The sequence below is a fragment of the Microtus pennsylvanicus genome, chromosome 4 (assembly GCF_037038515.1).
Source record: "Microtus pennsylvanicus isolate mMicPen1 chromosome 4, mMicPen1.hap1, whole genome shotgun sequence".
Classification (NCBI taxonomy): Eukaryota; Metazoa; Chordata; class Mammalia; order Rodentia; family Cricetidae; genus Microtus; species Microtus pennsylvanicus.
Genome location: NC_134582.1, coordinates 16,295,074 through 16,310,376, shown reverse-complemented (window position 1 = coordinate 16,310,376; position 15,303 = coordinate 16,295,074). Strand labels below are relative to the sequence as shown.

At 39.6% G+C, this 15,303-nt stretch overlaps 1 protein-coding gene across 2 annotated transcripts in view; it reads right to left on the bottom strand.

Moving 5' to 3' along the window:
* Positions 1-1,387: 1,387 nt before the first annotated feature.
* Rab27b (RAB27B, member RAS oncogene family) overlaps positions 1,388-15,303 on the bottom strand; it is a 141,207-nt gene continuing 127,291 nt past the window's right edge. For both annotated transcript variants that reach the window (XM_075968352.1, XM_075968353.1), the window contains 3 exons: positions 9,336-9,439; positions 7,257-7,380; positions 1,388-4,919 (listed from right to left, as the gene is read on the bottom strand). In XM_075968352.1, the coding sequence (XP_075824467.1) occupies positions 4,730-4,919; positions 7,257-7,380; positions 9,336-9,439 (418 nt within the window). In that variant the 3' untranslated portion in view covers positions 1,388-4,729. The remainder of the gene's footprint in view (positions 4,920-7,256; positions 7,381-9,335; positions 9,440-15,303) is intronic.

Here is a 15,303-nt window from a genome sequence, read left to right as displayed (position 1 = left end):
TTTTTTTCTCATTATTTTTTCTTAACGATATTTTCATATATGAAATTACAAAGCATCTCAGTCGTAAACTGTTGGTTTAAAGAACGTGGCAATAACGTATCTTTAAATATTACTGCTTGAAAATTAAAACATTAATTATTAAGAATTTCAGACTTACATGTAGTAAATAAAATATTGCTAAGTATCCTAAATATTTGGTAGTCTTTCATTTTGCTTAGCTTAGGTCTAAGTGCACAAACTCCACTAAGTGGATAAAAAGAAAAAGAAAATATCTCCACAGATATAGTTTTAAAATGTTAAAACTTTTTTTCTCTACCTAAGTGAACCCATGGCTGTCTTCATGATATCCTATACTGAAATACCTGAACAAGCTAGCTTATCACTCTTAATTTTCTTTCATAGTTCTCCAGCAGTAATGTCATTGTGCTTGGACCCACTCAAGACTTCAATGTCAATATTTTTCTTCTATAAAATCTTCTCTATACCTCACAGTGTTTGTCATTTCTATACTATAAGACAGGCAGCTCCATGCATTGAGATAACTCTCAGTTACTACCAAATACTCATTATTGGGTCTCAGATCTCTAGCACCTGAGAAATGACCTGACATCACTGTGGTCAAATATCAGGAAGAAAATATTATAGAGTGAATTCTTAGGCAACAACAGTGAGTTTCTTGGCATCTTAGAAATGGTAAAGCTTTCTATAAAATATTTGGATTTACATTGCCACTTTCAGTGCTGCAAAGCTTGGTTAGCAGAAAATAAAAACCAGGTTTTCTATCCCTTTCGCTAAACTTAGCTCCCCCTTCTTCTCCCTGAGCCTCTGTTGCCTGAAGACCAAACCGAAGTCCCAGACATACCTACTCAGATGCCATACCTCTGATCTTACATATCCCAGACCTTTAAGGAGTTACTACATATCTTAGTAAGCCAGATACTTAGAATGCTAGTTCTTTATAGGTTGAGTGTTGGAACATAACTCTAAAATCCTCCATGGATGACAATTTGTCCTCATTTTGGGTGTGATACACAGCAAGGAAGGCATATTTTTTTTCTTTCTAGAGAGATAGGAAGTATAGAAGAGTAAACGGTCTCCATAGGTGCTCTGGTTGTTCACTTTGTCTAGGCACACACAGCATCAATGCACAGAGCTGCCTCAGATGCTAACGAGAAGATGCGCCAGTCCCATAACATCCATCGAATCCCAGCAGACTCACTCCAGAGCCTTCAATGTTTGGAATGAGGCTGTTATTACAGAACTTTAATGTTGTCATGCTGTTATTTATGGTCAAGCTCTCTCTCTCCTTCCTTTCTTCCTTTCTTCTTTCTTTCTTTCTTTCTTTCTTTCTTTCTTTCTTTCTTTCTTTCTTTCTTTCTTTCTTTCTTTCTTTTCTTGATACAAAAGACAACACCATATTGACTTAAGCTCTTAACCATTCACCTTATCTGTACAGGTTGGCAAGTAATCTCTGTACAGTAGAACAAAATCACCTACTGATGCATAGAATGTCCCATCTGGTTAAAAATTGACATATAATTACTTTAGAAACTGCTAGCTTTTGTGGAGTTTTTTTTTGCAGTAAATTGATAGCAAATTGTCTAAAGTAGTAAATTATGAATTTTGAAAGTATTACAGAGAGATCCAAGTTCATATCCCAACTCGTAGGACTTTCTCCACCTAGTAACAACTTGTTAGGATAATCAAACCAATAGTATGTTCTCTTCACTATTTTGCGTATTTTTCAAAAGCCCGTTCTTGTGTTACATTAAAAATAGCATTATAAAAATCTACAGTTGCTCTCAAGAAATGTCTAATCGGGGACAGGTTAGGAGGAGGGATTAATAATCTCCAGATTCCAACAATTTTCTTTCATTCTTTGCTGACAGTATCAGCTTGCTTTCCACCATATTATTGTCTCTGTGAGGCCTTTCGGAGACCTAAGATTAAAGAAACGGAGTTATGTGGTTGAAGACGAAACTGGTCGCAGAGGTATTTGAGGCACTGAGTTTGGGCAATGTAAACATCAGCCAGTGTAAACAGTCTAGACTTGGGCTCTGTATCAGAAAGAAGAACCATGTGCACTGTATACCTTGCAAAACACAATGTGGTTCACCAAAAGCATTTGGGAGGTAATTAGGAGGAGGAAACAGCTGAACGAACATGTAGTGAGATTAAAAAAAAAATACGGACTTCTCTAAAGCAGAATATTCACGGCACTAGGTCGATTTGAAGTTATAGAATGAAATTGTTGAATTAGCAACTGGAAATCATAGGAGAAGGAATTTCTAACAATAGTCAAACAGATTTCAAGGTCAGACATCAAAGTTTACAGACATAAGTATTTCTAGACTAAGGGTTTATAAGTAGACTATTTTCATTGTTGGCAGTTTGAAATGTCAGCCCTCTTGAGTTTGTTACCCAATACTTGTCACTCTTACAGGCACATTTCCATATTTATAGGTACCATTGCCCTCTGCTTCATGCTCCAGTTATCCATGATGCTCTTATAGCAAGTCCTAGAGAGTACCCATCCTGGCAATGATGGACTCTTGCTAATCTGGGCATTAGCAAATCAATCATGTAACTAGAACACAGCCAGAAACCATCCAATGGGAAGATGAAATTCCTTCACCATTATATGACTCAGTCGTTCCCTGGTATGGAAATACTGGCACAATCTGAATCAAAATCAGAAATAGATATATTGACATCAAGACATTCATCAGATTTCGCCACAGCTGTGGGCGTTTCTTTCCACTTTATGCTGCAGACGTAGCTTTCTCCCTTCACGGCCCAGACATTGAGATTGAGAAGAAAATCCCAGACAGTGGGAATGGAAGGGAATACTAACCTAGAATCACTCAAAGAGGTTGGAGGTGTTGGGCTGTTGGCACTGAGAACACACTAAGGGTGAATCCCGTACAAGCTTCCACGTTGCGTTGGTTAGTGGCACAATTCTGGACCTAACTTATCTTAAAAACATTTTATGTTGCCACCTCCTTGGCTCTGTTGGTGTTTCTGAAACTGGACAACAGAGGGAAGTAAGCAGGAAGAGTTTTAAGATGGCCCTTGGGCTTTACTTTGCAATGTTTGTAACTTTTTAAAGGAGGCAAAGTATGCAAACTCTTAAGACTGAAACACGTTTTAAACTATCCTGTCACCAACTGCAAACTCAAAAAACAAAAAAAACAACCCAGAAACATCGAAGCAATTTGTCTTTGTTATTGGTAAAATTGATTAAAAAATTTAAATACCACTTTGATAGGGTTGGCTTATATATACGTCAAATTAACATTAATTAAAACTAACACAATATGAGTTTTCACAATGATAAGAATAAGTCAAAGGTAAATAATTCTGTGGTTAATTCCAAAAAGAAAAGACAGCCTCAAGGAAAAATAAAGCCACTGGCTATAGTTTTAGTGAGATGAAACACAGATCCATTCCTGTTATTTTCTAAAGTACATCTCAACTCTAGTTATTTTTCCTCTTGACAACATAAAAACATTATAAAAAAGAATGGGGCATCACCAATTTCTGGTGACTGATGGCATGAAACTTCAGGACGACTGTAGTTACTGGTCCATAATTATTTTGGAGTTATTGATCCATAAACATATATTCATTGCTGTAACTGCTTCGACATAGGGGTGAGTGTGGTTAAGAGGGAAAATACAACTTAAAATTTCTAGTTGCTTTGAAATGAAGCAAAACTCACAATTAACAACCACTCTTTATTTTCTACCACCAACAATTTTTTTTTATTTAGAAACGTTAAGACTAAATCTTAAGTTTTCTTGACTACATTTCTAAGGTATATTCAATAAATATGATTTATTTTTTCTTGTGACGCCTTATAAGAATTTGATAGAAAAATAGAACTAAAATGTGATCTTGGGCACCATGAGAAGTGGCGCCAAAAGTCGGAATCATTTGAATTGGAGCCTCAGAGGTGTTTCCAGTCTCAGCTGGTAATGCCAGCTTCTAATCTGCCTCAGTGAAATTTGGCTAAGTGACTTTCTCAGACTTTTCTCAAAGATCCATTTAATTTTACCTATTCCACTGCCATATTTACATGTTTCATTTTTCTCCAGGGAATGTCTCTTATACTTTTTCATCCATGGTCCTATTCTTGTCTTTCTGTCATTTGTGAAAAATATAAAAACGGCATTATTACACAATTTCCTACGGTAAGTCTAATGTTCACCCACTCACAACCTTACCAGTGCAGCTTACTGGGTAAATGTAGTCTTATTAATAAGCCACATGGAATTCTTTGTTAGGTGTCCATTTTTAGGAATATGTCTTTCCCCAGTGCAAATATAGAAGTATGAATCAGACTCCATATAAGTAGCAGCGAACAAAAATCATCTTTTCATATTCTTTTTTTAGTTAGCCTAGTCCTTTCTCCAGGCTGATAGTAATATGTGCTTAATTTTAAAACTCATCGATACTTCTCATATACACAACTTCTTTACAAAAATACAACCAATCATTCATGATGGTGAGACCACCTTAGGAAATTTTTCACTTTTGTTTGGAAGGGACTCGGGTGGACAGTACGGTTCTTTAAATACTAGTGATTATTCTGGGTTATTAAAATAGATTGGGGGAGGAAGAGAAAGACATGCCATTGCTCGTGGTCTACTCAACAACTTTGTGGTCTGCATTACTTCAGGATGTACTACTTGGGCACACTCTTCATCACAGGTTTTTAGCAGTGTCCCTAGCAGGCACATTTCTTTTCCGGTGGCTTCTCCCCATCCAGTTTTCCAGAACTTCCACCGTTGACAGTGTCCGGGACCTGTGTCTTCTCTACACATTGTTCCATTCTCTTCATTATTAAGTCCAGAAGGGTTTCCACAGACTTCTCTACATTCTGTCCTGTTGCTGCGCTTGTTTCAAAGTATGGTATGCTAACATAGAGAAACAAAAAAAAAAAACAGATTTTTCAAACTGACCAGTAAAATTATATACATGAATCATATATAACATGTGATTTTGAGGTAAATATGCATCATAGAGAGAATGACTCTAACTAATTAACAAATGTATCATTTCATAAGGTTATTATGTCTTATTACTATCCGAAGTTCCACATTCTTCAAGAATATTGTTACCATCAATAAATACAGTCACCAGATTGTGACATTGTGAACTTTATTATATTTTTGAATACTGCAGATTGTAATATTCTTATACAAAACATTTTAAAGCAGATTTGGGGTTTATTTTTAAAAAGATTTTATCCATGTATGTACATGTGTGTGTGTGTGTGTGTGTGTGTGTGTGTGTGCATATGCCTAAAGATGCCAGAAGAAGGTGTCAAAAGCCCTGAAGCTAGAGTTACAGGTAGTTATAAGCCACCTGACATGGAGGCTGAAAACGAAACCGGTTCTTTGAGATAGTGCCAAGTGTTCTTCATGACTAAGCCATCTTTGCAGTCCGACAGATGACGTTAATTAAGGACCAGGAAGTCTGCTACAAGATTCTGACTCCTAGAAATGACAGGGAAGCTATGTCCATGATACCTCAACAATATGGCTACCTAAATAAAAGCTGGGAAATGACAGCACCATTTGAAATGTCAGTGTGGACAGGAAATTGCAGGGGCCCCACCCATAGATGAAGAGCGATAGTTGATTAAGGACTGCTAAGAGAGGAAGAATTAGTCTTCCCCAGAGATGAGTACCCTATATGGTTATCCAGTTCCAACAGGTCAGCCCCGCTGCCTCTAATATACACACAGACAACACTAAACAAACTCAGCGGGTTATGTTTATATACAGGGAAATGATGGAATTACGTTTTAAAGTTTTGTTCTTTAAGAACAAGGATTTTGGCATAAATTTAAGTTGAGCATGAGGGTTAACAGAAAGAGAGGTACCTAGGGAAAAGAGAACCACCCAGCCATTGTAGGGGACTTCTCAAGAGGAAGCAGTCTTACACAAGATTTTAATGAGAATTTTTCTTTTTAATGAGGATATCAGAGGAGATACTAAACACACAAGTGAATACCATGCAATACAAGGCTGGCAAAGAGATCTCAGTGTCAGTTTTTGTTGTCAAGTTGGAAACCTTGTTTGCTTGCTAGTTTGCTGGCTTGTTTTCACTAAATAAACCCTGGTGAGTTCTTTCATGCTGTGCGGGAGACCATTAGAGGAGGCAGTCAGCAAGCTGAAGCCAAGGAATCCTCACTGCTTTCACACAGTGAAGTAAACAAAACCAGGAGGAGAAATGCCTAAACCGGTGGTCCGCAGCACCAAGACCACTTCATGGTCTGCAACACTGCTACCATTTTACTTCCCTCTGGCCAATCACCTAGAAATTGGTTTCAAAATGCCACATACATTGAATATAATACTCATAGGAATGTAAGCTGCTTTTATTTGGAATTAACAGCATCAAGAAGATCAAAACTTCAACGATCCAAATGAGCTCTTTCTGGCCGATGATACAACCACTTAAAGATTAATAGTCACTGACAGATTCATGCCACCTGTGAGTACGCGGGCTGCTTTTGTCTGAGTTCGTTTCCAGCTGCCAGCCAAGTCTACTTAGGAAGATGGCTGCATCAGATACTGTTCCTGTCTCACCTAAGGAACTGTTAAGTGAGAGGCAGTAAGCTCCATAGTTTACAATTATAAGCCTTGATCTAGATTCCTTGGACTAAATTTAAGCTGTGCTCCTTAGTAGCTACTTAGTCTTCTACCCAGTGCTTAATCATTCTATGACTCCCCTCTTATACAAAAGGTGGTGACTCCGGTATCACCTACACATGGCTATGAGGAGCACAATGAGCCAACGTCTAGCAACAATTGCAGATGCATGATAAAGACTCAATACATGTTAGATGTTCTTATTAATATGACTTCTGGAAGGTGTGTGTGTGTGTGTGTGTGTGTGTGTGTATGGCTCTGTGTGTGTGTGTGTGTGTGTGTGTGTGTGTGTGTATGTGTGTGTAGGCTTGCTCGCTTGTGAGTGCAGTCATTGATTTATCTAGACTGGGTGGCTAATGAACTTCTTCTCCCAGGACTGGGGTTGCAGCCCATTCCACCATAGCCAGCTATTATATGGGTGCTAGGGATTCAAACTGAGGTCCCCACTCTACCTAGTGAGCCATCTCCCCTGCCTGGGAAGTCTTTTTTAATTCCCTGCTCTTTCTGATCCAAGGAGATTCCTTCAGCTGTCTATATCATGGCTCTGTTTCCCCCGTGTACGAGGTCAGATGGTTCCCAGTGAAATTGACTTACCCATATTTTTCAGCCAGTTCCCGGGCTTGCCGTTCGTTGACTTCCCTTTGGTCTGGTAGATCTGCCTTGTTGCCGATTAATACTATATCTGGGTTTTCACAGTACGCATTTGCTTGTAGTTGGCCTTGGTTAAAAGAAAAAAAAAAGCAAATGAAAGCAGTGATTTAGTCACGAGCAAATGATGTCGAAGTACTGCTCCTACTCCAGATTCCTAACCCAGCTGCTCCTCGCTGATCAGCTCAGTCATCTCTCCTCATAGTTTCTATATCTATAAAACGGAACCTGATGCCTCACAAGTTTCGGATAGTGATGCTGAATGGAACACAGGAAACACCTGAACCAATACCTAAACATGCTCACCTATACCTGGGAGCTTACCCCTCTGACCCAAGTGGCTTCCTGTCATTGGTTCCTCAGATGCAAATATCAGGCTGGATCTAAACCTTTCACTTGCAGATGCTAGAACATGTTTTTCATGTACGTTCATTTGCTCCATTAGATGGCGGCTCTGGTCCCCTCTCCTGACATCAAAGTGATGATCTATGGAATGAACAGGTCTTGAAAAACCGAATATTCATGCAAAAACAAATTTAAGATAAAATCTTTTTTTCTCTTTCTTGAGGCAAACATGTGTGTGTGTGTGTGTGTGTGTGTGAGAGAGAGAGAGACAGAGACAGAGAGAGACAGAGAGAGACAGAGAGAGAGAGAGACAGAGAGAGAGAATAGGAGATAGAGAAAACAAACAAAGGAAAAAATGAAAACATGAAGTGGAAAGAAGAGAAGGAAAGGAGGAAGTGAGGGAAGGAAATGGTGGGAGAGACCACCTGTATCTTTCACCTCATTAAGGCCTGCTATATGTCATGTACCCAGGACAGGAAGAGGCACATGAAGATTTATCCTGCAGTATCAATGATCTGAGTGTTAGAAACTCAGAGGTTATTAGACATGCCAATTAATTATCTTAAATCCCAACAATATCTTCCGGGAGACTTGAGGGAGAGGACCATCTGCCTTAAAAAATGACAAACAAACCATTCTCCGAGAGAATCTAATAATCTTATTAGTTCCTTGTCTCAACAGAATCTAATCATAGTACCAGAATTTGGATAAGGACATACAACATTCAAAAGAAATAAAGACAGATCCTAGGGTAAACAGTAATTTGGAGAGGCAATTAAGAAAGTCAGGCTTTGTTGATATTTTCCCTATTGGCTGCAACTGGTTACTGAATTTACATTCAAAACACATACAAAAACTTTACCCATTGCTATATTTAGTGCATCATTAATTTTACCTATCTGTATTTGCTGCATTATTAATTGTGTATAATGTGTTTGTAAGTAGAAATGTAGCAATATAGACAAAACTCAATGGCATTCTATTTTTCAGGTGTTATTTGTCTACTTGTTTCTTGAGATACCTTTGAGATTTTGTGAATCTAGTGGCTGTCCAGGGAGCCCTGAAGAAACTCCCATCTCCGCGTCTCTAGCGCTGTGAGTAGAACTGCATACTACCACTATTCCCACCTTTGCACATGTCTGGGGATTGAACAGAGGTCCTCATGCAAGGACAGCAAGCCTTTCACTGATTGAGCATCCTACTCATTCCCCTTGTGAGAGCTGTGTGGTCCCTGCACCATGCCTTGTCAACATGGCCACCTCTTCCTTGAAGCATTACGAGTTTGGCTTGCACTTTCACCCTTGAGCGTCTCTGGGTGCTGGTGTCGCCTCCCAGGAAAACACTGTAAATGTTCTCTCTGTCTTGCCTCTTCGAATCTAACACCATGCATGCTATCTTTTACCTTGTAAAAATTCTCGAGACTTACTGGGAAAATGTAATTAATGTCTGCTTCACTACAATACTGAAAACTTTAGGGCTGCCTCTAAGGAAAGTGTCCAAGGAAAACAGAATTCCAACCCATGTTGCTTACTGACACAACACCCCTCTGAAGGTGACACAGGACATACTCCACTCATCTTCTCAGAGTTAATCTGTGACTGCGCTCCCACAAGGCAGGCAAGCAAATAGAGTTGCAAAGTTCCAAACCAGCCATCCATGAATATCACTAAGCCCACTTACTCATCCAGTTCCTGACATTCAGAAAGCTCTGTTGACTGGTGAGGTCAAACATTAGCAGGAAGCCCATGGCATCTCTGAAAAAGGCAGTGGTGAGACTCCGGAACCTGCCAACAAAGCACAGTGACTGGTTCTCAGATTACAAACTCATACTCGCAGGACCAATAACAGTTTCCCAGACATCCATGCTGTCTCCACGGCAACCCCTTTCCTTACTCTATGGACATGTGAGACTAGGCCAGAAGATGGCTTTAGGGCAGGGAGAGGGTATCTCCTTGCAGATTGTTTTTTTAAGACCCCTTTCAGGTTCTGTGGGGCCATGGCACTGTTAGAGAATTCTATTTGGTTACTAACTTGCCACTCTGGCCTCTTGGAATCTTTTTCTTTTTTGACTGATGGCCTCCTTTGGGTCACAATTAAAATCTTAGCCTATTTATAGTGGACTTTAACTTAGACTTTTCTGATGTGGGATATATATATATATATATATATATATATATATATATATATATATATGTTGCTTTTATTGGTTGATGAATAAAGCTGTTTTAGTCAGTGACTTAGCAGAGTAAAGCTAGGTGGGAAATCCATACAGAGTTTAGATAGATAGATAGATAGATAGATAGATAGATAGATAGATAGATAGATAGATAGATAGACAGGAAAAGAGTAGGTAGAGTTGAAAAGATAGCATGTACTTGCCGAAGGAGAAAGATGTCAGAACATTATCGGTAAACCACAACCTCATGGAGATACATAGATTAGTATAAATGGGTTAATTTAAGATGCAAGAGCTATCTAGGAATATGCCTGAGCCATTGGTCAAACAGTGTTATAATTAGTATAGTTTCTGTGTGATTATGTGGACCAGGTGGGAAGGAAATTGCAATTTACAAATGATGACCAAATGTTTGGCAAGAATTTACACATAAAGCCTGAGAAAGCTTAAATATAAGGATTCTAGACAGATAAGAACAGAGTCATGTGTAGTTTCTTGGTAACCATCTTATTTCTCCAGTGGGCTATGTTTGTTAGAGGCAAGCCAAGGCACTGCTCCTTTAAGAAAGGCTCTCTGGCTCAGCTTTAGCTGCAAAAAAACTTGCAGCTCTTTAAAGAGACCTTGCCACCAAACACTTAAATGGTGTTAATGAGCAGTCAAAGGCATGCTTCTTGGTAGTGGTAATGACCTTGAAAATCCACAGAGTTGTGGCAATAGACATGACTCCCACCAGTACCTCCACCATGAAGCTAGACGCTCAGAAAGCTAAGGAATGTGGTGAAGTCAACTGCCAAAGTCACAGTTTTAATCCTAGTCATGTTGCTTAGCAGATTTGACTCATGTGTTCAGAAAAAGATAGAGATATAAAGACAAATTCAGGCAAAAAAATAACCCCAAATAAACAAACCTCTATATGGTTTACAGTGTGTTTAAAAATATAAGTAGGCTTGAGAGAAAAAAGAAAAAGAATAGGAAAAGTTCTTTAAAAAAGAAATAGGTGGTACACACTTTTAATCCCAACACTTGGGAGGCAGAGGCAGGCAGATCTCTGTGAGTTCCAGGACAACCTGGTCTACAGAGTGAGTTCCAGGACAGCCAACGATACACAGAGAAACTCTGTCTCAAAAAAATAAAAAAATTTTAAATAAAAGAAATAGAGTAAGAAAAATAAAAATTCACATAAAGATGGAAAATACACAGAGAGTATCAATACTGCATGTTATTGTGTTGTCTTTGAATTGTTTGGCTGTTGAGGAAGGAGCAACAGCTGCTAAAAGACATTTTATTATAAATGCTGCTGGATTAATCCAACTATATATTTTGAAAATGCCTTGACTTCAAATTTTAAGTCAGAAGATATGTTACTTTGGAGAAGAGATTTTGCTTTTGTTTCCAGAGGACTGAGAGGTTGTGGATTCTTTCTTGGTTAAAAAGAAATAAGGTTTGATCAAGGAAGACCCCCCTGACAAATCTCCAACGGGAATGAATAGCCCAGATGATCCAATATTTCAGAGCACCTCTATTTCAGTTTCTTCTGAGTTCTGCATTCAGAACAGTTTCAAGGCTGTTGGCTAAGATGATCCTGCCTCATGGAACACTCCAGTCAGGATTTGACCACAATCTTAAACTTTCTTTGCATCCACATAAGATTACCAGCACCCACAATCAACAGAAAATAGCCTAGAAAACTACACCCATATTCTGAAAAAATAGGTTATAGATGTTATGGACAATGGTCAGGAAAAAGTTAAAGAAAATTAGATTCAAGGTTTTGTTTGAAAAAGAAAAAAAGGGACACTGCTGTGGGATAATGCTTTTGTACACTGTAAAGATTTGTCATTCGTATTGTTAAACCAATAAATAAAATGCTGATTGGCCAGTACTCAGGCAGGAAGTCTAGGTGGGCCAACCACACTAAGAGAATTCTGAGAAGAGGAAAGACAGGGATGCAATCACCAGCCAGATACAGAAGAAGCAAGATAAGAATGCCTTTCTGAGAAAAAGTTCCAAGTCACATGGCTAAACATAGTCAATAATTAAGTCTTAGTTAATAATAAGCCTGAGTTAATAGGCCAAACAGTTTGTAATTAATATAAGCCTCTGTGTTTTCCTTTGGGAATGAATAGCCAGCCACAGGACCAGGAGGGGCAGAAACTTTCATCTACAAATGGTGCCCAATGTGGGTCTCGAACCTACAACCCTGAGATTAAGAGTTTCATGCTCTCCTGACTGAGTTATAAAAATATAGAGTATTTTCTCTGGATTTGTCAGATGCAAATGAACTAGATATTACTGATGTATTTATTGCCTATATATTGTATATATTTTTTTCTTATATTGGTTATAGCCTTCTTTTTTATTTTAGACAAAAGAGGAAATGCAGTAATATTTCATTTGTATTTTAATAAATAAAGCTTGTATGAAGATCAGAGAGTAAAACAGCCCCTTATAGACCAGGCAGTGGTGACATACACCTTTGATCCCAGTAGTCACACTAGTTTGCCATAGAAACTAGACAGTGGTGTATGCCTATAATCCCAAACCTAGAGAGGAATATAAGATGCAATGAGACAGCTCTCAGACAGTCTCATTCTGAGATTTCTTGAGAGAGGATCACCATTTCAGACTGAGGTAGAGTTAAGAGCCAGTGGCTTCCTGTTTTGTTTTTCTGACCTTCAGGTTGAACCCCAATATGTTTCTTTGGGTTTTTATTAATCATGCTAGATTTTTCCAGTTTTCTTGCCTGTGCACAAAGGAAAAGCAGGCACATCATTAGGCTGAGAATGAGAACTTCTGTGAGCAAGCAAAGGAAGCCACAGCTCAAAAATAGAAGGGTTGATGTACTCTTTTTACCACACCCTTTGGGGTGAGACTCTCCCACAGGTGAGTGCGTGAATCATGAGGAAGAAGAAAATTATTGGGGGACTAAAAGAAGGACAAAGGAGAAACTCAGGAAGTGGGAAGAGAAAATGAGAATATTCATTTCCGGTGGAGGCAGTAAAGCAACTATTATACAAAGGCTAAAATGTACTCCCTGACTCCTCCCTTGTGTATGCCCTGGCTTCTTCAGTTAAATTCAAGGCAGGTTGAGACCCACAATGACATCAGCACTAGACAGAACTGGAGAAGGCATGCATACACACAGCTTTGAAAAAGAGAAGAGAGAAGTATGACATTTGCTCTTCTCAGTGGCTTCCTAAACTTTTTGGTCTCTCATTTTAGTCTCCTTCCTAAATATTTCATGTTGGTTTTCTCAGCGTTCTATTCTGAACCCTTCCCATTTTATGCACACACACTGTCATTTAGTCCCGTGGCTTAGCTGCAGCATCTATGCTGAGCAACCCAAGACATATAGATAGCTTTTTGCTGTCGTTTGAATTTGTGCTTTAGAGATTTTTCCACATGGACAAAACACAGGCATTTCTAGAATCACACATCCCAAGCTCAACTGCTGTCCTTTCTGCCTTCTGTTTCTGGCCAGGGCATTTTCATCCTCTTGGGGCACAGTCCCTTCCCTCTTTCCTTCCTCACTGTCTATGCATCACCATGGACACCATCTTCTCCACTGACGTGTCTCCTTATACTATCTCTTACTACCTATCATCTTTCATGCTCAGTTACCGTCTTAGTAACTTTCCCATGTCCATTTTTGGGGAGCCCTCATTTCTTCCTGTTGATTTTGTGATTCTTGATCTAACCACATTTTCATGATTACACTTGACTTTTAGGATAACACCAGCACTTGGGAGGCTGAGGCAGGAGGATCTCAGTGAGTTCAAGGCCAGCCTGGTCAACAAAGTAAGTGCCAGGACTGCCAAGAGAGTTACACAAAGAAACTGCATTTCAACACACACACACACACACACACACACACACACACACACACACACACACACATATATATATAAAGGATAATACCAAAACACCCCACTAAAGCCATCAAGGCTTTGCAGGATCATCACCACCCATCACTAGGCTTCATCTCTCACCTACTATCCACAGGCATGCTAATCTTCTTTTAGTTCTGAGAAAGTTCACTGCCCTCCCTGGGCTCTTTCACAAGCTGGTTGTTCTGTGGGTTGCCACCGTTAGTCTTTTCTCTTCCTCTGCCTGTCCTTTAGCTTGGATTACCTTCCCTCATGCATTGTGTATGAGTGTAAACAAATGCACCAGTGGAAACCCTGCTTCCTCCCAGAGCCTTCTGGGAACAGCCTCTTCCTGCAGGGCTCACTTACCACCTTCTGTCTTCTGACAGTTGTCCTGGGGCCATGCTGCTGAGATTGATTGTTTGTCCAATGCCTACACTAATGTGTAAGCTCCAAGGGAAAAGGTGCTGGGTTTCCAGTTCAGAATACAGCCTGTTTTCAGTGCCCATAACATGCTATTCACTTATAAAGTGCATGTCGATATTAAGAAAATAAGAAAGAGATAGCATGCAGTAAAAGATTCACTATTCTTTCAGATTCTAAATAAAAGAGAACAATTTTTTGAAGCTTGAGGGAGGTGTTAAATTAACCATTTCTTTTGCATGGCGTTTCTATAACACAGTGGTGTAGATTACAAAACCCAAAACCATTACTTGCTTTTTTTCCATCGAGTTTTGTCTCTGCCTTTGCCTGGGAGTTCTTAGAGATCACAGACATTTTGTAGCAGTTCTCTCTGCTGAAAAGCTGTGCCCACAAAACTGTTTCTTAACCATTGTACTTATGTGGCTAAGAAAAGTGATCACTTGTGTGTGTGTGTGTGTGTGTGTGTGTGTGTGTGTGTGTGTGTACATGTGTGTCTGTGTGTCTGGGGGACAAGCCTGTGTGTTGTTTTCCTCATTGCCCACAGCAAACAATGAAGTAGCTAACAGGCATGCTTTGTGTGGTCATCAGACTGAAGCAAATTTCTCTTCTCTGAGTGGCAGCACAGAAAGGACACAGGCTGACATTCATCTCAGCCTCTGCTCCCCTTCCTTCCATTACTCCCTGGGAGAAACGCACCTGGCATCCAGTTACACAGACTCCTCCTCCCCATCTCATCCTAGTAGGTGACTCAGGTGGGCAAAGCTAAGATTATACAAAAAGCAACAGATCCCAGAATCAGGCACCTTGTTGTTCTTTAGCCCTTGAGGGGCCAGGGGCACAAGGGTTGGACCCTCTATGTACACAATGGGTTATGTATTTTCCTGCTTTCCCACCAGCGACTTGTATCAATTACCATTACCCTTACCTGAATTATACTGCCAGAAGCCCCACGGCATTATCTTGTTGCTTAGCTACACCTTCTATCCACAGCATGCATAAAGTCTCCAGGGATGAATAAGCCAAGAGTTACTAAGGCAGTTCATCCCATTCCTTCCCAGCACAGCTGGATTAAGGGGACAGATGAGAGACGCCGGCCATCATGTGGGCCTGACATGTCGTGTGCAAGGACATATGGGGATCCGCATTTTTTTCTCGTATTGCTTCCTCCAAGACGAATTGCACT